Genomic DNA, 22,924 nt, shown 5'->3' with positions numbered 1-22,924 from the left:
CAGTGCAATTCATTTGGCAGGAGCAATGAACTGTCAGCGCATTTAATTCATCTTACCTCACTGAATACCACAGATTTTCACGCAATTTTTTTGTCATACGTGTAGCTATGATAAAGGACACATGTTTTATTATTCATAGTTTGCTTAACAGTAATAGAATATTCTTATATGCTATAAGTGACCAGACGTCCGAGATCAAAACTGGGAATATAATCCCAGAGAAGGGGGAAAAAAAACGGCCAGCTATTTTTAAATTGAAGAAACAATATGATTAGGTTATATATACATGAGTATATCCTACATAAACAATGTATGAATACATTAGATATCTATATATCTTATAGACTGTATCTCTGTTGCTGCAGCAGCAGTTTATTCTGTCTTGACACTTCGTATTGATATTTTGTATTACATTCTTCCCTTAAATGATCATGTTTACAGTGATTGTTTTATATGTATTTTTTATGTATGTCATTTTGGATAAAAGTCCCACACATTTCTAACATACACAATCTGGACTGTGGTCCTAACTTTTATCCCCGTTGGCTTTTACAATGTTTATCTTCATCATTTATTTCAACTTTATGTTATTCAAGTATGACATTTTAAAATGTAATTAATTTAATTGACAAGCAATTCTATTATGGTCATACTCTTGTTTGCCAGCGGCTACGATTTCAGTACTATTGAAGATCTTTGCTCCTTCTCAACCCTGTGCTAATATTCTTTTCACAAAATAATACGTTAATGCTAAATCTTACTTGTGAAAAGTAATCCATCCATCGATCCATCCATCTTGGTGGGGTTGCGGGGGCAGCAGCCTAAGCAGGGAAGCCCAGACTTCCCTCTCACCAGCCACTTCGTCCAGCTCCTCCCGGGGGATCCCGAGGCGTTCCCAGGCCAGCTGGGAGACATAGTCTTCCCAACGTGTCCTGGGTCTTTCCCGTGGCCTCCTACCGGTCGAACGTGCCCGAAACACCTCACTAGGGAGGCGTTCGGGTGGCATCCTGACCAGATGCCCAAACCACCTCATCTGGCTCCTCTCGCCCCGATTCCTATTTTCAACAGTCCGCTTATTTGAGCAGGAAAACGCTGAACACCATCTTTTTTTTTTCTCGCAGGCTCCTCATCACCACTTCAAGATGGCGGCTGAATTTCTCACGTCACAGCAGTCAATGCTGCATTTACTTATAGGATGTCTATGACTGGGAGGACAGGCCGTAAAACAATTTGACGGAAGTGACGTAGTCTTCGCGCATGCGTGGACCGATCGACCGGGAAAACACATTCAATAATAGTTAACGTTAAAACAAACTTCGCTGAATTGCTGTCGTTCGCTGACCACACACAAAGCTAATGCGCGTTCGTGTGAGTTACGGACGCGAGGTCGCCAACGTCCATAACGACATCACACTTTATTCACCTCAATATTAGTTTATTTGCAGGAGTACATGCACAGTGTGGCGCCACGACAACACGACGGGTCTGTGCAAATAGTGCATTTTAATGGCGACACGTGCTGTACGACTTGGGGGGGCGGGGTGTGCAGAGAACTCGCTTCCTGGTCAGCTTGCGGTCTCAAGGCAACTTTTAAGAGGACGTCGGAAGGGGAATCCAGGAAGGTCGGAGCACGGCGAGGTAGAGCGGAAGACATGCAGGCCACGATCATAGAGGACACATGCTGCCTTCACGGGTTTTTTGGGGGAGATCACAAATCCACGGACAACACCTAAACACATCACGTCACTTCCGGTTGTCGGACGGAATGCGCACAACGAGCACTGAAGTTTCTCTGTTGGGATTTGGCACTTGGGACTTGATGTAGGAGCAGGTGTGTACAAAGGGGGCGTGGCCAAGAAGCCGGAAGTGGGGCTTGTAGTGTCGTGAAGTTCCATCCTGCCTTCAAAACGTCCACATCCTCAATGCAGCTGAGAAGCTGCTTGCGTCTCCATGACAACCGTTTTTTTTCCAATTTTTTTTTTTGCCATACGAGGCAGAGGGACGCTTTTATTTTATCAGACGTGACGCGGTAATGGATGAAGTTGTGAAGAAGCAAGTCCTGCGAGTCTCACACGGGCTCAGGTCCACACCTCCATGGGCATCATGTGCTCTTTGGTGCCGATGGGAGGGAGAAGGTTCTGCTCGGACAGGAACTGCAGCGGGAACTGCACCACGAAGCCGCGGATCTTGGTCAGCTCTTCCCGAGCTTGGACCGGGTCCTCCGTGTCCAGGCCCTGCTTGGCCAGGAAGCCGTCCAGCTCCAGGGTGGTCCGGACGTCGCTGGACGGCAGACATCGGAAAACCTGCGGGAGGAAACGGGTTTACTTCTGGAAGGGACCGTCGTGGTCATCTCTCGGCGCTCACCTTCTGGTAGATGGTGGCGTTACGAGCGCAGGTGGTCACCCAGACCTCCTTGTAGAAGTGATCACTGATGGGGTCCGACACGTCGATGGTGGTGTCGGCGTACGCGCCCAGAATAATCCTGAACATTAAAGCAGACCGTGAGAAGAAGGCGTCTCGAATTTGTCCCTCGGAGAGCGTCGTCCCACCTGAAACACTCCAGGCGAAGCTGCAGAGCGAAGCGTCCCGCTTGGTACTCCTGCCCGTCCATCACCGAGGTCACCGTCTCCGAGTCCTCCACGATCACGGCCACCTCGCTGTCCCGCTTTCCCAGCATGCTGCGGTCGTTGATGTTGGCCGAGCCTGCCCAATGCAGTGTTACACGGGACAGCCAGCAGGTGGCGACACGACACCAGTACAACAAACTTCATTGGTTCTTGAACAGGGTTCACATATTCCAAAATTTGTATAGTGAAGCAAATTTTATGGAGGTTTATTTGTATCTTTGTTAGTAAAAGCTTTTATGTGACACTGAATTAAAATTTGTGAACTGTATTTTATTTTTTTTTTTTACATGAAATTATGCTGACAATTTATTTCAATAAAAATATGTGACCAATATTTGTGTTTAAAAATTAAGTTTGTTAAAATACAGTATTTTGAAATTCAGTGTAAAAAATAAAATAAAGAGCATAAATATTTGTTTGTGCTTCGAAACACCAGACCACTTCCGGTAAATTAAATGAAATAAAAATTGTATGAAATTGTCAGCATAATTTCATGTAAAAACAAATACGTTTGCAAAATTCAAACACAAAAAATGTTTAAGTAACTAAAATAAATAGGCAAACTGTTAAAAAATACTTAATATAAATATAAATAATAATAATATAAAATATATTATTATTTATTATTTCAGGTGGGCGTTTTACTTTTTGGTTGTCCTACTCCTGTCAGCGGTCATCGAACGCACCGTAACAACCCCCTCAGTCTCATATTTCTCAGATGGATCAGGTTCAATATGCACAATTGATTATATTAGTTGTGTTTATATGAGTTTAGATTAAAGTAAGTCGTTTCTTAATGGGGAAATACGTTATGTTTGCATGTTAGGATTTAAGCTAGCCCATGAGTTTATCAATGTGCAGTTGGCTGAGTCTGCAACTGGACATGACGTCACGCGCAACCCACATTAAAACAAGGCAATTATGCTGACAATTCATTTTAATAAAAATGTGATCAAAATGTGTGTGTTTAAAAATTCAGTTAGTTAAAATACAGTATTTTGAAATTCAGTGTAAAAAGAGACCCACTTCCGGTAAATGAAATGAAATATAAATTGTATAAAATTGTCATCATAATTTAATCCATCCATCCATCCATTTTCTACCGCTTGTCCCTTTTGGAGTCGCGGGGGGTGCTGTAGCCTATCTCAGCTGCACATGGGCGGAAGGCGGGGTACACCCTGGACAAGTCGCCGCCTCATCACAGGGCCAACACAGATAGACAGACAACATTCACACTCACATTCACACACTAGGGCCAATTTAGTGTTGCCAATCAACTTATCCCCAGGTGCATGTCTTTGGAGGTGGGAGGAAGCCGGAGTACCCGGAGGGAACCCACGCAGTCACGGGGAGAACATGCAAACTCCACACAGAAAGATCCCGAGCGCAGGATCGAACCCAGGACCTTCGTATTGTGAGGCACATGCACTAACCCCTGTTCCAACGTGCTGCCCCAGCATAATTTAATGTAAAACAAAAATAAGTTCACATAATTGAAATGCAAAAAGTTCAATTACATAAATTCAGTGTAAAAAAAAGCTTTTGTAAAAAGACAAATTAACCTCGATAAAATGTCTCCATAAGAAAATATAACAACCCTAATATATATATATATATATATATATATATATATATATATATATATATATATATACATATATATATATACATATATATGTGTGTTTATATATATACATATATATATATATATATATATATGTATATATATTTATATATATACAGTATATATGTGTGTGTATATATATATATATATATATATATATATATGTATGTAATATATATATACAGTATATATGTGTATATATATATATATATATATACAGTATATATGTGTATATGTATATATATACAGTATATATGTATATCCATCCATCCATCCATCCATCTTCTTCCGCTTATCCGAGGTCGGGTCGCGGGGGCAGCAGCCTAAGCAGGGAAGCCCAGACTTCCCTCTCCCCAGCCACTTCGTCCAGCTCCTCCCGGTGGATCCCGAGGCGTTCCCAGGCCAGCCGGGAGACATAGTCTTCCCAACGTGTCCTGGGTCTTCCCCGTGGCCTCCTACCAGTCGGACGTGCCCGAAACACCTCCCGAGGGAGGCGTTCGGGTGGCATCCTGACCAGATGCCCGAACCACCTCATCTGGCTCCTCTCGATATGGAGGAGCAGCGGCTTTACTTTGAGCTCCCCCCGGATGGCAGAGCTTCTCACCCTATCTCTAAGGGAGAGCCCCGCCACCCGGCGGAGGAAACTCATTTCGGCCGCTTGTACCCGTGATCTTGTCCTTTCGGTCATGACCCAAAGCTCATGACCATAGGTGAGGATGGGAACGTAGATCGACCGGTAAATCGAGAGCTTTGCCTTCTGGCTCAGCTCCTTCTTCACCACAACGGATCGATACAGCGTCCGCATTACTGAAGATGCCGCACCGATCCGCCTGTCGATCTCACGATCCACTCTTCCCTCACTCGTGAACAAGACTCCGAGGTACTTGAACTCCTCCACTTGGGGCAAGATCTCCTCCCCAACCCGGAGATGGCACTCCACCCTTTTCCGGGCGAGAACCATGGACTCGGATTTGGAGGTGCTGATTCTCATCCCAGTCGCTTCACACTCAGCTGCGAACCGATCCAGTGAGAGCTGAAGATCTTGGCCAGATGAAGCCATCAGGACCACATCATCTGCAAAAAGCAGAGACCTAATCCTGCAGCCACCAAACCAGATACCCTCAACGCCCTGACTGCGCCTAGAAATTCTGTCCATAAAGGTTATGAACAGAATCGGTGACAAAGGGCAGCCCTGGCGGAGTCCAACCCTCACTGGAAACGTGTCCGACTTACTGCCGGCAATGCGGACCAAGCTCTGACACCGATTATACAGGGAGCGAACCGCCACAATAAGACAGTCCGTTACCCCATACTCTCTGAGCACTCCCCACAGGACTTCCCGGGGTACACGGTCGAATGCCTTCTCCAAGTCCACAAAGCACATGTAGACTGGTTGGGCAAACTCCCATGCACCCTCAAGGACCCTGCCGAGAGTATAGAGCTGGTCCACAGTTCCACGACCAGGACGAAAACCACACTGTTCCTCCTGAATCCGAGGTTCGACTATCCGGCGTAGCCTCCTCTCCAGTACACCTGAATAGACCTTACCGGGAAGGCTGAGGAGTGTGATCCCACGATAGTTGGAACACACCCTCCGGTTCCCCTTCTTAAAGAGAGGAACCACCACCCCGGTCTGCCAATCCAGAGGTACCGCCCCCGATGTCCACGCGATGTTGCAGAGTCTTGTCAACCAAGACAGCCCCACAACATCCAGAGCCTTAAGGAACTCCGGGCGGATCTCATCCACCCCCGGGGCCTTGCCACCGAGGAGCTTTTTAACTACCTCGGCAACCTCAGCCCCAGAAATAGGAGAGCCCACCACAGATTCCCCAGGCCCTGCTTCCTCATAGGAAGACGTGCTGGTAGGATTGAGGAGGTCTTCGAAGTATTCTCTCCACCGATCCACAACATCCGCAGTCGAGGTCAACAGAGCACCATCCCCACCATACACGGTGTTGACACTGCACTGCTTCCCCTTCCTGAGGCGGCGGATGGTGGTCCAGAATTGCTTCGAAGCCGTCCGGAAGTCTTTTTCCATGGCCTCACCGAACTCCTCCCATGTCCGAGTTTTTGCCTCCGCGACCGCTGAAGCCGCACACCGCTTGGCCTGTCGGTACCTGTCTGCTGCGTCAGGAGTCCCATGAGCCAAAAGAACCCGATAGGACTCCTTCTTCAGCTTGACGGCATCCCTCACCGCCGGTGTCCACCAACGGGTTCTAGGATTACCGCCACGACAGGCACCAACTACCCTGCGGCCACAGCTCCAATCGGCCGCCCCGACAACAGAGGTACGGAACATCGTCCACTCGGACTCAATGTCCAGCGCCTCCCTCGTGACATGTTCAAAGTTCTTCCGGAGGTGGGAATTGAAACTCTCTCTGACAGGAGACTCTGCTAGACGTTCCCAGCAAACCCTCACAATGCGTTTGGGCCTGCCAGGTCTGTCCGGCATCCTCCCCCACCATCGCAGCCAACTCACCACCAGGTGGTGATCGGTAGAAAGCTCCGCCCCTCTCTTCACCCGAGTGTCCAAAATATGAGGCCGCAAATCCGATGACACAACTACAAAGTCGATCATGGAACTGCGGCCTAGGGTGTCCTGGTGCCAAGTGCACATATGGACACCCTTATGTTTGAACATGGTGTTTGTTATTGACAATCCGTGACGAGCACAAAAGTCCAATAACAAAACACCACTCGGGTTCAGATCCGGGCGGCCATTCTTCCCAATCACGCCTCTCCAGGTTTCACTGTCGTTGCCAACATGAGCGTTGAAGTCCCCCAGTAGAACGAGGGAATCACCCGGGGGAGCACTCTCCAGTACTCCCTCGAGTGAATCCAAAAAGGGTGGGTAATCTGAACTGCCGTTGGGCGCGTAAGCGCAAACAACAGTCAGGACCCGTCCCCCCACCCGAAGGCGGAGGGAGGCTACCCTCTCGTCCACCGGGTTGAACTCCAACGTGCAGGCTTTGAGCCGAGGGGAAACAAGAATTGCCACCCCAGCCCGTCGCCTCTCATTGCCGGCAACGCCAGAGTGGAAGAGAGTCCAGCCCCTGTCAAGAGAACTGGTTCCAGAGCCCTTGCTGTGCGTCGAAGTGAGTCCGACTATATCTAGCCGGAACTTCTCCACCTCACGCACTAGCTCAGGCTCCTTCCCCCCCAGCGAGGTGACGTTCCACGTCCCAAGAGCTAGCTTCTGTAGCCGAGGATCGGACCGCCAAGTGCCCTGCCTTCGGCTTCCGCCCAGCTCACATCGCACCCGACCTCTATGACCCCTGCTATGGGTGGTGAGCCCATTGGAGGGGGGACCCACGTTGCCTCTTCGGGCTGTGCCCGGCCGGGCCCCATGGGGACAGGCCCGGCCACCAGGCGCTCGCCATCGTGCCACACCTCCGGGCCTGGCTCCAGAGGAGGGCCCCGGTGACCCGCGTCCGGGCGAGGGAAATCTGGGTTCCTTGTTCGTGTTCTTCATAGAGGTCTTCGAGCTGCTCTTTGTCTGATCCCTCACCTAGGACCAGTTTGCCTTGGGAGACCCTACCAGGGGGCATAGAAGCCCCCGGACAACATAGCTCCTAGGATCATTGGGACACGCAAACTCCTCTACCACGTTAAGGTGGCAGCTCAGAGAGGAGTATATATATATATATATATATATATATGTATATATATATATATATATATATGTATGTATATATATACACAGTATATATGTGTATATATATATGTATGTATATGTATATATATATACAGTATATATGTGTATATATATATATATATATATATATGTATATATATATAATATATATATAATGTGTATATATATATATATATATATATATATATATGTATGTATGTATATGTATATATATACAGTATATATGTGTATGTATATATATACACACACACACACACACACACACATTCATCCATCCATTTTCTACCGCTTGTCCCTTTCGGGGTAACGGGGGTTCTGGAGCCTATCTTTCGGGCCCCCGGCTAAAATGTTTTAGCCCAATGCGACCTCCTTTTCAGAAAGTTTGGACACCCCTTAGAGTGTTCAAAATATGCCACAAATATTCACAAACATAAAGTAAAAATGATTTTCCTTTCTGGGTTTATCATTGCAGCAACAGGGACAGCGTGGCGCAGTGGAAGAGTGGCCGTGCGCGACCCGAGGGTCCCTGGTTCAATCCCCACCTAGTACCAACCTCGTCCGTTGTGTCCTGAGCAAGACACTTCACCCTTGCTCCTGATGGGTGCTGGTTAGCGCCTTGCATGGCAGCTCCCTCCATCAGTGTGTGAATGTGTGTGTGAACGGGTAAATGTGGAAGTAGTGTCAAAGCGCTTTGAGTACCTTGAAGGTAGAAAAGCGCTATACAAGTACAACCCATTTATCATTTATTATTTAACATGGTTGTTAACGTTTTGGAGCGCACCAATGACACCTCTGTGCGTGCGCGCGTTGACAGTTTAGCTCGCCATTGTTGTTGTGTTGTTTGGATTTAAAAAAAGCAACTGTTGAGCTATTACCCTCTTGTTATATTAGTTTGATGTAATATACACTACATACATATATGTACATGATATTGTCTTCAAAGTGCGCATTACTTTGACTAAAATATGGACTATTGCCGATGCGAGTCTAGAACCAATTATTCATGTCCACGATGTTTCCTATACGAGTTATCCGGTTACCAAACAATGTTCAAGAACCAAATGGAGGTCCCACTGTAGCGCTTGCAATGGAGATTTCAAATAAAGTTATGTGGCGTTACCAATGATGACGGTGTTGTCGTCGGCGATGAGCATCTTGCTGTGCACGTAGATGAGCTCGGTGATCAGCTTCCCCTCCAGCTCCGAGTGCGTCCTCAGACCGGCGATGGAGATGTAGTTGATCCACTGGTCTCCCACTGGAAGACACGCCCCCCCGCCCCACAGTCACACACTGCAAAAACTGAAATCTAAGTAAGATTAAATATCTCAAATAAGGGTGATATTTGCTTATTTTCTGTCTGATAAGATCATTCTTTTCACTAAGCAGATTTTATGTTAGAGTGTTTTACTTGTTTTAAGGGTTTTGGTCCTAAATGATCTCAGTAAGATATTACAGCTTGTTGCTGAGATTTGATGTTGAGTAAAACATGCTTGAAACTAGAATATCAACTGTTGCAAAGCTGTGTCATCAACACTCACAAGTATAAAACTACTTTTTTAAAGTAATCATTTTTTATTTCAAGCATGAACAAAAAATTCATGACTTTGACACAATTGTGTCTCATATTAAAACAGATGACAGCCAAATGGACTTTGCTTTTTATATTTTCAATGAAACAATAGAAAATACGTACTCATATAGTAGTACAGTTGTTATTAGTGAGAATATACTTATTTTAAGGTATTTTTGGGTTCATTGAGGTTAGCTCATTTTACTTGTTTTGGAAAGTCTTGACAAGCCAAATGTTCTTGTTCTATTGGCAGATAATTTTGCTTAGTTCAAATAAAATACCCCTCATTTTTGTATTTTTTATTCTTGTTTTTTAACACTGACTTTTTGCAGTGCACCATCTGCGCTTTAACGTTTTGTCTACTTCCTGTGTCCTCATGGTGGGACTTACTCTCTTTCTTCAGTTGGGAGATGATGGAGTTGTCGCCTCGGTTCATGGTCCTGCACAAGAGTCACATTGTCGTCAGTGTTTGCGCTGGAGAGGGCGCCATGTTTGCACAAGAGATACATGGCAGCCGCTGAAGGAATCTCACACGCACACTGGTTCAAGCGTTGAGGTGTGGCGTTGAGTTATTAATGGTAGGCGGCATTCTTTCACCTTCAAACACACCTGTAGTTAAAGTGCATGATGGCCTGGAGGGCGATGCCTCCTCCTGTGGTGATGTCCCCTTCAAAGCCGGGCAGCAGAGGCGTGACCACGTACACGCGGTACTTTTTACCCTCCCTAAAGGACGATTTATTTCAAATGAACGTACTTGCTACGTTGACAAAAAACAAAACGTGCTGGTACGCAGTGTTGGGACTAACGCGTTACAAAGTAACGGTAAATAGTAATCTAACGCGTAATTTTTTATATTCAGTAACTCAGTTACCGTTACTACATGATGCGTTACTGCATTATTTTACGTTATTTTTTATGTAGTATCGGCTAGAAACTGAGAAGATCTGAGTGTGTTTTATTGGAGCGCTGTAGAAGAGGCGACAAGGAAGAGGCGCGCCGCGCGCTGTGTGTGTGGAAGAGGGCGTGTCTGTGTTTACTAACAAGACATGGCAAAGCCCGAAGCCGAGTTTCTTAACATGGAGATATTCTCACTACTTTTCTTTTGTCGACCACAAAGAAAAGAACATTTTAGTTAAATGTAAGTTGTGTCTTAGATCAAAGATCCTATCCTAGCAATTCAAATCTGCTGAAACAGCTATAAAAGCAACATGCTTCGACGAAGCTAGTTAAGAGACACACTTCACCTCCTAAGCAATAGCGGCTGGATTTTAAAGAGGCACTGCGCACTGAAGGTACACACACTCTGTCAATTCTCTTATATACTGTTGCTCTTTCATTCTAGCATTCTGGAGTGTTTGATTATCACATCACTCTAAATGTATAGACTATAAAGTTCACAAACATAAAGAGGGATGCTAGTGGGTCCGGCCAATCTTTCCTTATCTCTAAACTAAAACTGGGGAAATGTGTAGAGTGTTCTGGGCTTCAGACATGATTATATTTCAGAATTCCTTGAGAGAAAAGAACGCCTGGTTAGGCTTTGTGTATGTAGTGTGTGCCTTCCTTGGTTTACAGCTATGTTTTTATTATGCTGTTTGTTACTTATGTATGTTATTTTGCAGCTATTTAAAATAGTTTTGTCAATTTGTTCTGGCCTGAAACAAATTGGCCCTTTGAAACATATCTTTGTGTTTGTGTGTTGTATGTAGACCACATTGCTTAGTGATGCAAATGCATGTCAAGTTGATCAACAGATTGTATTATTCTCCAGTGCAATAACAGTACTGAAATGAAGGCTAAAAGGGCATTAAAGGGGGCCTTAAAAATATATATATATATACATATATATAAGTAACTAAATAGTTACTTTTCACAGTAACGCATTACTTTTTGGTGTAAGTAACTGAGTTAGTAACTGAGTTACTGTTGAAATAAAGTAATTAGTAACTGTAACTAGTTACTGGTTTTCAGTAACTAACCCAACACTGCTGGTACGTCACCTGTACGCTTTGATGATGCGCTCGGCAATGGCGTCGCCGATCATGTTGAAAACATGTCTATTGTCTGAGCAGCTGATGAAGAACTGATTCTGGGAGGAAAGGAAAAAAACGGTGAGAAAAAAAACAGCAGCTGAAGTGAAGAGGGTGTGGAACACGCACTTCTATGTAGATGAAATGCTGGCTGTTCTGGATGGTGGACACGTAGGCGTTGTGGATGGACTCTTCGTGGTACTTGATGCCGGCCGACCAGTCAGACGCCGAGCGAAGGATCTGACGGACCAGACAAGAATGTCAATCACAACTGGGAATGAGTACCTTTCACATTTGAACCAATACGGTACCAATTCCCGGTGCTTTGGAATCGATACCGGTACTCAACGGTACCAATTGTCCGTACTTACAGACAGTACAGGGCAAAAGTTTGGACACACCTTCTCATTCACAACACAACTGATAGTCCCAACCCCATTGATAAAGCAAGACATTCCACTAATCAACCCTGATAAGGCACACCTGTGAAGTGAAAACCATTTCAGGTGACTACGTCCTTGAAGCTCATGGAGAGAATGCCAAGAGTGTGCAAAGCAGTAATCAGAGCAAAGGATGGCTATTTGGAAGAAACTAGAATATAAAACATGTTTTCTGTTATTTCACCTTTTTTTGTTAAGTACATAACTCCACATGTGTTCATTCATAGTTGTGATGTGACAATCTACAATGTAAATAAAGAACACGCATTGAATCAGACGGTGTGTCCAAACTTTTGGCCTGTACTGTATCTGTGCGCTAATAAATATTAATAGTTTTTAATAACAAAATTGCATTTTTTATTGGAACATTTACAAATGTACACATTAGGATAACTTCTGTTTAGTTGTTACATCTTGTTTTATTATTACATTTCTGAGTCAATTTCTTTGTTGGCATTGAAAATTGCAACATTACCTAGAGCCTATGTGTCAAAATCAAGGCCCCCGGGATGATATTTGATTAGTGTTAGAACCGGCCCGCAGGCCACAGCCGCCTGCTGCTGTTTTGCACACACCAATACTCCATCAGTGTTGGCGCTAGGAATTTTCAAAATGGGGTCCCAGGGACCCCATCAAGCCATAAAAATGGGGTCCCACTGTAAATTTTTGGGGTCCCACTTTTTTGAAAACAAATGATAAATGTATGCATTATCCTGTTATATCTCACATTCATATCATAAATGTTACTTAATTCATTAAAAAAATAACACAAAGGAAAACACATTTTTATGCATATGTAAATGCATTTAGTTATAAACATTCATTCACTTTCTTCTTTCCTTCATGGATCTAAACTTTAACCCTGGCTGTATTTTTTTTCTATATTTTTATTGTAATATTTTCAGAATGTGTTTGTTCTATTTTTTGCCAAAGTAAGACAAAGAAAACAATCTTAAGTTGTCATTATTTTTTGGTTTTAATGCCATGATTTTAATAGTCCGTGCACAGATTTTCCTCCATGTGGCCCCTGAGCTAAAATGAAGTTGACACCCCTGCCTGACCTGGAGGCAATTTGGCTGGTGTTAGGGATGTCAGGATTGAACATTTTATCCATCCATCCACCCATCCATTTTCTACCACTTATTCCCTTTGGGGTCGCGGGGGTGCTGGAGCCTATCTCATTTTATATCACAGTTATTTTTAACCAAAATTAGTACCATTATTATAATTGCAATATTGTTAAAAGTGGTCCAAAAGTACTTATAAACACACTGAAAGCCAACATTTTTTAAAAGTAACAAAAATAAATAAGCACACTGTTAAAAACACTTTTAATATAATAATAAATAGAAATAATATAAAATATATTATTATTTATTATTTCTGGTGGGCGTTTTACTTTTTGGTTGTCCTACTCCTGTCAGCGGTCACTGAACGCACCGTAACAACCCCCTCAGTCCTGTATTTCTCAGATGGATCAGGTTCAGTATGCACAATTGAATATCTTAGTTGTGTTTATACAAGTTTAGATTAAAGTAAGTCGTTTCTTAATGGGGAAATACGTTATGTTTTCATCTTAGCATTTAAGCTAGCATTTAAGATAGCACCCCTCAGTCCATAAGTTTGTCAACGTGCGGTTTTCAATCACTGTTTTTCGCTCATTTTAATTTAAAACACGAATGCTATTGTTGGGATGTATTATGTTGGGATATAATTAAGATAATGAAGGATGAAGTGATTAAGAAATGTTTAGTATATATATGCTTAGAATAGGCCGTGCAACTAATCATATCCTCTAAGTTCCAGTTGGAACTGGGTCCAAGTTCAAGCACATTCACTCTTATCGTCCACATTCTTGCTACTGTTGACGTGGCTTCTTTGCCGAGGTCTGAAGGACAACACCAGATATGAAGTCGGATTCTAAGAAGATTCCACGCCTGGAAGCAGCCACCTCATTGCATATTCATACATTGTGATATATATTGTAAGAGCGTGAGGGGGAGGGCGCGTCCGGACCGCCCTGTGTAAGTCGCCGTGTTGAATGCTACTCGGGACAGATAGCGCTCAGACAAATTGTATCCAATAGGTAATAAATACTTCTGATTTTAAGGTTTACGGATCATGTCCTCTTTAAACATCTTCTGGCTCCAGATTAAATGAATACGACGACACTAACAACTGTCGGGAGTGACGTCACGCGCAACCCATACTAAAACAAGGCACCGTTGGATTTTGCGTGAATCGTTGCCCGGTAGGAACAGCAGGGTTCGGTCGGTGCCAAAAAAAGTACCGGCTTCGGTGCCCATCCCTAATCACAACCAGTGTTGGCGTTATAGTAACGCGTTACTGTAACGCCGTTATTTTCGGCGGTAACTAGTAGTCTAACGCGTTATTTTTTTATATTCAGTAACTCAGTTATCGTTACTACATGATGCCTTACTGTGTTATTTTACGTTATTTTTTATGTAGTATCAGCTACAAACAGAAGATCTGAGTGTGTTTTATTGGAGAGTTGCAGTGTCCTTCTGAATCTTCTTGTGTCACAACGGGTAGAAGAGAAGAGGTGTGCTCTGTGTGTGTCTGGGTGTGGGTGCGGGGAGGGAGGGGGCGTGTCTGTCTTGTTTACTAACAAGACATCATGGCGGAGCCGAAGCAGAGTTTCTTAACATGGAGATATTCTCACTACTTTTCTTTTGTCGAGCACAACGAAAATAACATTTTAGTTAAATGTAAGTTGTGTCTTGGATCAAAGATCCTATCTACTGCCCAAAACAGCAATTCAAATCTGCTGAAACAGCTACAAAAGCAACATGCTTCGACAAAGCTATTAAAGAGAGACACAGGCTCCGATGCCACTTCACCTCCACCTAAGGATTTTAACGGAGGGACTGCTAGCCAGGACAACATTGATAGAGCCATTGCAGCGTATGTGCTAGAAGACATGCAGGCTATTTCTACAGTGGAGTCACCCGCTTTCAGGCAGCTAATTAGCATGATAGCGGGCGTCAAACGGCAAATGGCACAAAAACATTTTCCAAGTTCCTGGACACAGTGGACAGTGAGTACATAAACATGGAAAGCAAGCTGAAGAAGACACTCCAAACTCTGCCTCTGCCCATCATTCAGCACTGAAGGTACACACACTCTGTCAATTCTCTTATATACTGTTGCTCTTTCATTCTAGACTTTTAGAGTGTTTGATCATTATCACATCACTCTAAATGTATAGACTATAAAGTTCACAAACATAAAGAGGGATCCTAGTGGGCCAGGCCAATATTTCCTTTTCTCTAATAAAACTGGGGAAATGTGTAGTGTTCTGGGCTTCAGTACAGTGTTGATCTCCTGAAAACATGATTTTATTTCACAATTCCTTGAGAGAAAAAAACGTGTGTTTATATAGTGCAGTATATAGTGACATGACATATAATCATGTCATGTGTGCCTTCCTTGGGTGAAGCCAGGTTTACAGCTATGTTGTGACATGTTGTTATTATGCGGTTTGTTACTTATGTATGTTATTTTGCAGCTATTTAAAATAGTTTTGTCAATTTGTTCTGGCCTGAAATAAATTGGCCCTTTGAAACATATCTTTGTCTTTGTGTGTTGTATGTAGAGCACATTGCTTAGCAGAGTTCAGTGATGCAAATGCATGTCAAGTTGATCAACAGATTGTATTATTCTCCAGTGCAATAACAGTACTGAAATGAAGGCTAACAGGGCATTAATGGGAGACTTAAAAAAATAAAAATAAAAGAAGTAACTAAATAGTTACTTTTCACAGTAACGCATTACTTTTTGGTGTAAATAACTGAGTTACTTTTGAAATAAAGTAACTAGTAACTGTAACTAGTTACTGGTTTTCAGTAACCAACCCAACACTGATCACAACATAGTTCAAGTATTTGCTGCACTTTTGAGAAAGTGTGTTTGAAGTCCCAGGTTTCCATTGCTTTGTAAAAAAAAAATTCAATATTGATTTACGAACCCCTCCATTTGCGACCTTTTTGTTTTCGGTTTATACAAGTACACCTCTTTATAACATTGTATCAATATTAACGTTGAAGATAACTTAAAAAGAAAAAGGAAAAAAATATACATCAACATTACAACAAAGAATAACTGTATCAACACTGTATTTTAGTCTGTAAAAGAAAACAAATTAAAGTGCTTCAATTTGCCTAAAATTCAAAATAAAATTGAATCCTTTTTAAACTATAAACATTTTTTGACTGAATTGAGCCATTTGACACTGAAAAATAAAATTTGTAAAATTAACTCAGGAGCACAATATATAAAAAACCTTAACCTACAAAAACAAAATTGAATAAAACAATTCGGGCAGATTTTTTGGTAGAAATAAAAATGAGGAAGTCATGATTAATGGCTACACTCTGTCATACGTCATCAGGCTGGTTTGTAAAACAAGTGGAACACACTTTTACAGGAAACTTTAAAGTTAAAGTTAAAGTACGTAAGTCTAGTTCCTACACTGCAAAAAGTCAGTGTTCAAAAACAAGAAAAAAAAATACAAAAATGAGAGGTATTTTATTTGAACTAAGCAAAATTATCTGCCAATAGAACAAGAAAATTCGGCTTGTCAAGACTTTCCAAAATAAGTAAAATTAGCTAACCTCAATGAACCCAAAAATACCTTAAAATAAGTATATTCTCACTAATAACAAGTGCACTTTTCTTGGTAGAAAAAAGACCTTTTTGCTCAATATGTTGAAAAATATTCTTAAATGAAGTAAATGCTAGTGCCATTATCTTGACATAATGATATGCGCTTGGCATCATGATTTTTTTTTTCATGCTTGAAGTAAGAAATGATTACTTTAAAAAAGTAGTTTTATACTTGTGAGTGTTGATGACACAGCTTTGCAACAGCTGATATTCTAGTTTCAAGCATGTTTTACTCAATATAGGTCATCAAATCTCAGCAACAAGCTGTATTATCTTACTGAGATCATTTAGGACCAAAACCCTTAAAACAAGTAAAACACTCTAACATAAAATCTGCTTAGTGAGAAGAATGATCTTATCAGACAGAAAATAAGCAAATATCACCCTTATTTGAGATACTTAATCTTACTTAGATTTCAGTTTTTGCAGTGTAGAGTTGTCGCTTGAACACCAACCTGAACTTTAGTGGTGGTGCATCCGGGGACTTGATAGCGCTGCTCTCCGGCGGTGGTGTGCGTCTTGGGCAGCAGATACGGGAAGGCCAGGGAACGATATTTGAGCTTCACGATCTGGCGGGAAAACACACATGAACGTGCTGCATTCTTCCCCCTCAGGTGGTGGGCGGCCGCCGTGAGACCTCTGACCTTTGTGAAGTTCCAGCGCTGGATGAAGTGCCTGGCCACGTCGCGGGCGGCTTTGCCGTGAACCACCGAGGCGATGTCGTGCCAGGGCATCCTGGGAGTCATGTGCCGGTCTATGAAATCTAGGAGGAGGAAGACGTGAGGGCTGCAACCTGCAAACGGACGCGTGGTTGTCAAGTTTACCATCGAAAGGTTTGTCCAGTTCAATCCAGTCCTTGTACACAAAGTTGCAGTAATCTTTCCCGTGCCAGAAGCGCGTGTTTCCAGACAAATCGGCAACGCCCGACTGCAGGTTCCGCTCCGCCTCAGTTCCTGCAAAAAACACCGTAAGCGTCGTCGCATCGGCGGGCGTTCACGGACGAGCTCCGGCGCCACTCACGGTCGTCGTCGTCCAGCTCGTCGTCGCTGTCGGAGTGGGTCAGGCCGTGTTTCTGCAGGTGCCGCTTGATGCTCATCTTCGCCCTCCTCATCCTCCCCTGACCCTTTATCCTCGGCTGCGCCACCGAGTCCTCCGCTGAGAATGCGGCGTTCCCGTAGCCGCCGCTGCCGTTGGCTTGGGCGGCTATATTGGTCGAGGATGCCTCAACCTTGGAGAAAACAGAAGATTAATGTCATCACCAATGTTCTCTCCAATTTTTCATTTGTGTGAGCAAACGCAAAAACTCCTTGAGCATTCAGTGGAGCACATGTGAGCGACGTGAGACGTGCACACCTTTCCCAAACTTGACTAAATAACAAGTTACATTTCTTATTATTATAATCAAATGACAGCAGTCTTTCCATAAGATTGTTTTCTAATATAAGTGTTTTGGCCCACTTACTATGACAGGGGTCGGCAACCCAAAATGTTGAAAGAGCCATATTGGACCAAAAATACAAAAACAAATCTGTCTGGAGCCGCAAAAAATTAAAAGCCATATTACATACAGATAGTGTGTCATGAGATATAAATTGAATTAAGAGGACTTAAAGGAAACTAAATGACCTGAAAAATAGCTACAAATGAGGCATAATGATGCAATATGTACATATAGCTAGCCTAAATAGCATGTTAGCATCGATTAGCTTGCAGTCATGCAGTGACCAGATATGTCTGATTAGCACTCCACACAAGTCAATAACTTCAACAAAACTCACCTTTCATGCACAACCTTAAAAGTTTTGTGGACAAAAGGAGACAGAAAAAGAAGTGGCATAAAACACGTCCTAGAAAGTCGGAGAAAGTTATACATGTAAACAAACTACGGTGAGTTCATGGACCGCCAAAATTAGTAGGACAAAACGTCGCTCGCCAAATACTCGAATCAGTGAAGCATGTTTAATATAAACAGTGTGCTTTATAACAATTAGGGAGGTTTGTGTCATGTTTGTCCTTCTACAGAAACCATATTAAAACAATTTTTTTTTTTCCCCCTAATCTTTTTCCATTTTTCATACATTTTTGAAAAAGCTCCAGAGAGCCACTAGGGCGGCGCTAAAGAGCCGCATGCGGCTCTAGAGCCGCGGGTTGCCGACCCCTGTACTATGACAATAACAAATAATATTGTTTTTCATGAGCTGTGTACTAGTGTTGTACCCCTTTCAGATATCACGTTTAGTTCCCATTAAAACATTCACATGTTGCACAATGAGATGTAAGCATGGGGTCATGTGTACATTCCTGTAACTTTCTGTTTGTAAAATATATATTTTAATTAGTATTTATTTAATAACAGCATTTCATGATTAATATTTAGGGCCTAATTGGTACAAATGATGATGACACCCTGAAGTATAATATTGGTCAGTACTGGCTTGTAGCCATTCGTAGTGGGCGGAGCCTGGCAGTAAAAAGTCCTTGTCATCAACTATAAAACTGATATGTTTAAGTTAAAGTACCAATGATTGTCACACACACACTAGGTGTGGTGTCCTCTGCATTTGGCCCATCCCCTTGTTACCCCCCTGGGAGGTGAGGGGAGCAGTGGGCAGCAACGGTGGCCGCGCCCGGGAATCATTTTTGGTGATTTAACCCCCAATTCCAACCCTTGATGCTGAGTGCCAAGCTGGGAGGTAATGGGTCCCATTTTTATAGTCTTCGGTATGACTCGGCCGGGGTTTGAACTCACAACCTTTCAGGTTGGGTGTGATCATGACGACATGTTGACATCGACACCAGTATCACCTGCTTGTGGTGGGAAATTATAACGGTCAGAACTTCCGTCTTTTTGATGGTAGGTCGGGGCATTGGGTGAGACGCCACTGCATGACGGTTGTGGCGACAATATCGCCCTCTTGTGGCAGAAAATGATAACAGTCATAACTTCCTTCAATACGCCCGAAACTACCGCATAAAGCAGAGGTGTCCACAGTACGAGCCGGGGGCCGTTTGCGGTCCGCAGCATATCTTAAAATGCACATTCTAAAAATACTAATACAAAAATAATTGCAAAACAAACAGGTGCAATGTAAGGGGAACATGTTGCAATATTGATACTAATATCACTAAGCTGCCATGCAAATTTGGTATTGCACAAAAAATGATAACAACTTATAAGATAGATCTGAAGTTGATCAAGCGATTTAAGTGTTGAAAGTAAAAATAATATATGACTTATTTTTAACACTGATTTTTTTCAGTGGCCTAATGGTTAGAGTGTCCATTCTGAGATCGGTAGGTTGTGAGTTCAAACCCCGGCCAAGTCATACCAAAGACTATAAAAATGGGACCCATTACCTCCCTGCTTGGCATTCAGCATCAAGGGTTGGAATTGGGGGTTAAATCACCAAAAATGATTCCCGGGCGCGGCCACCGCTGTTGCTCACTGCTCCCCTCACCTCCCAGGGGGTGATCAAGGGTGATGGGTCAAATGCAGAGAATAATTTCGCCACACCTAGTGTGTGTGTGACAATCATTGGTACTTTAACTTTTTAACACTTAACAACCAGGACATTGATATACATTTTTTTTAAACTCTCAAAATATTAACGAATGAAAAGCAATGTTGTTACGAATTATTTACCTATTTAAGGCTCCAATTACTTCCACCTGGAATATTTGTTGGGGTAAATATTGCATATTTTGTGTGTTTGCCATAAAAAACAGACAAAAAGGGCATATGACATAAACAAATGAATAAAACTAACAAATAGAGCTGAAAATATTTTAGCGTTGAAAGTAACAACATTTTTATGTCTGACTTGTTTTTAACACTTTCATGCCTGGGACCCTTTTGGGTCCCAGGGACCTTTAACATTCACCAAAATTGAGGGGAGCCCTATTAGTTTTAAAAATTAAAAATATCACAATGGCGTGACCCACCAGTGAAAACAGTTTGGACAACCACCCATCCATCCATTTTCTACCGCTTGTCCCTTTCGGGGTCGCCGGGGGGTGCTGGAGCCTATCCCAGCTGCATTCAGGCGGAACCCTGGACAAGTCGCCACCTCATCACAGGGCCAACACAGATAGACAACATTCACACTCACACTCACACACTAGGGCCACCTGGCATAAAGTGTTTATGCCACGGGCCGGCCCTTGCACCAACGGATGTAATATGTTCAATATCGTTATTAAAATAACAGATCCATGCTATGGCTATTGTGGCACAGTTGGCCTTATCGCCACCTACGGGCCTGGAGTGGAACACGCCAATCAATGATTAGTTGTGGCTGCGCACCTGCTCCTGGTGCGAGAAGGTCACACTCCCCACGTCCGTCAGCCGGTGCTCTCGGTCGTCCCAGCGGCCGTACGCCAGGTCGATCCCGCCCACAAAGGCCACGGATTGGTCGATGACGATGATCTTCTCGTGATGCGCCCACAGGTAGACGGCGGAGGACACGTGGGCGGGGTGACGCATCACCTGTGGGAGGCGTGACGGCGTCAGGCTGGAGACGTTCACGCCGAACACCCTTTGCACATACCTTGATGTTGGGGTGAAGGTGGATGAGGGTTCGCTTGCTGTAGCCCGAGTTGATGCCCAGAGCCAGCTCCACTTCCTTGTAGAGCATCACAAAGATGCGCACTCCTTGTTGCTGTTAGCAAACCATAAAAAAGATCCTCACCTAAAGCTCCACCCCTTTTATTTTTACACGCCCCTCTCCGGACGAACTCGACACTCACCGCTTTACGCCTCAGCAAGTGGTCCAAACGCCAGCGGTTTCCCTCCACGATGGGCCTCTTGAGGAAGATCTCTGGACTCAACCTGAGAAGAAATACACCCTCCATCACATGACATTAGTGGCGCCCCCTATTGTTTGTGGTCAGAATTAGAGATGTCCGATAATATCGGGCTGCCGATATTATCGGCCGATAAATGCTTTAAAATGAAATATGGGAAATTAACGGTATCGGTTTCAAAAAGTAAAATGTATGACTTTTTAAAACGCAACTGTACGGAGTGGTACACGGACGTAGGGAGAAGTACAGAGCGCCAATAAACCTTAAAGGCACAATGGCGGCCCAATCACATAATATCTATGGCTTTTCACACACACAAGTGCATGCAAGACATACTTGGTCAACAGCCATACAGGTCACACTGAGGATGGCCGTATAAACAACTTTAACACTGTTACAAATATGCGCCCCACTGTGAACCCACACCAAACAAGAATGACAAACACATTTCGGGAGAACATCCGCATCGTAACACAACATAAACACAACAGAACAAATACCCAGAACCCCTTGCAGCACTAACTCTTCCGGACAATATACACCCCCCGCTTAATAAGAAACGCAATTTGGATGTGAATCCATTTTTTCCAGCAGCCCTACATGCAATCATACATGTAATAAAGATATAAGACATGCAAGCATACATGTAAATTTAGTTCACATTCTTTGGGTGATAATTCGATTAAATTTGATTCTTGAGTCATGACTTGGGAAGGTCGTTTGGATTGGGTTATATAAATAAATGATGTGCATGCACTCTCTAGAACAGTGGTCCCCAACCTTTTTGTAGCTGCAGACTGGTCAACGCTTGAAAATTAGTCCCACTGACCGGGGAGGATTTTATTTTATTTTATTTATTTTTTCATAAAGAAATACAATCATGTGTGCTTACGGACTGTATACCTGCAGACTGTATTGATCTATATTGATATATAATGTATATATTGTGTTTTTTATGTTGATTTAATAAAAAAAAAATAAAAAAAATAAAAAAAATAAAAAAAAATAAAAAATATATATATATATATATATTTTTTTTTTTTCAATTTCTTGTGCGGCCCGGTACCAATCGGTCTGCGGACCGGTACCGGGCCATGGCCCGGTGGTTGGGGACCACTGCTCTAGAAGGTATACTTCCTGGTCACTAGCCTGAGTCACTCACGTTGTCCCCATGATGGCAAATAATAAGCACCTATCAAATTGCCACATATTTAAATGTAATATGTAGATTTTTTGATGACGTGCGTAGTGCAGTTTGGACACCTCTGACTTACACCATGCGGAGTCCACATTTTTTTCATGTGACAATACGTGTGTGTCGAACAGTACGGTAAGTGATCCGTTCAGATGGAAATGTTGCACTTGAAGTGACCACCAAGTGAACTCAGTGCGAACACACACGCACACACACACACACACACACACACACACACACACACACACACACACACACACACACACACACACACACACACACACACACACACAC

General features: G+C 43.2%; 1 protein-coding gene across 1 annotated transcript in view; it reads right to left on the bottom strand.

Annotated features, from left to right (window-relative positions):
- Positions 1-1,414: 1,414 nt before the first annotated feature.
- The window catches only part of pld1b (phospholipase D1b), an 81,641-nt gene continuing 60,131 nt past the window's right edge, over positions 1,415-22,924 (bottom strand). Inside the window, exons 13-27 of the mRNA XM_061964995.1 lie at positions 21,379-21,460; positions 21,180-21,290; positions 20,936-21,118; positions 17,653-17,860; positions 17,457-17,585; positions 17,277-17,395; positions 17,088-17,201; positions 11,636-11,746; positions 11,477-11,565; positions 10,086-10,199; positions 9,867-9,916; positions 9,027-9,161; positions 2,550-2,703; positions 2,365-2,482; positions 1,415-2,303 (exon numbers count right to left, since the gene is read on the bottom strand). Coding sequence (XP_061820979.1) covers positions 2,079-2,303; positions 2,365-2,482; positions 2,550-2,703; positions 9,027-9,161; positions 9,867-9,916; positions 10,086-10,199; positions 11,477-11,565; positions 11,636-11,746; positions 17,088-17,201; positions 17,277-17,395; positions 17,457-17,585; positions 17,653-17,860; positions 20,936-21,118; positions 21,180-21,290; positions 21,379-21,460 — 1,942 coding nt within the window. The 3' untranslated portion in view covers positions 1,415-2,078. The remainder of the gene's footprint in view (positions 2,304-2,364; positions 2,483-2,549; positions 2,704-9,026; positions 9,162-9,866; positions 9,917-10,085; positions 10,200-11,476; positions 11,566-11,635; positions 11,747-17,087; positions 17,202-17,276; positions 17,396-17,456; positions 17,586-17,652; positions 17,861-20,935; positions 21,119-21,179; positions 21,291-21,378; positions 21,461-22,924) is intronic.

This window comes from Nerophis lumbriciformis, linkage group LG07 (assembly GCF_033978685.3).
Source record: "Nerophis lumbriciformis linkage group LG07, RoL_Nlum_v2.1, whole genome shotgun sequence".
Classification (NCBI taxonomy): domain Eukaryota; kingdom Metazoa; phylum Chordata; class Actinopteri; order Syngnathiformes; family Syngnathidae; genus Nerophis; species Nerophis lumbriciformis.
Note: the sequence above shows the minus strand (reverse complement) of the source record. Positions and strands in the feature narration are given on the sequence as shown.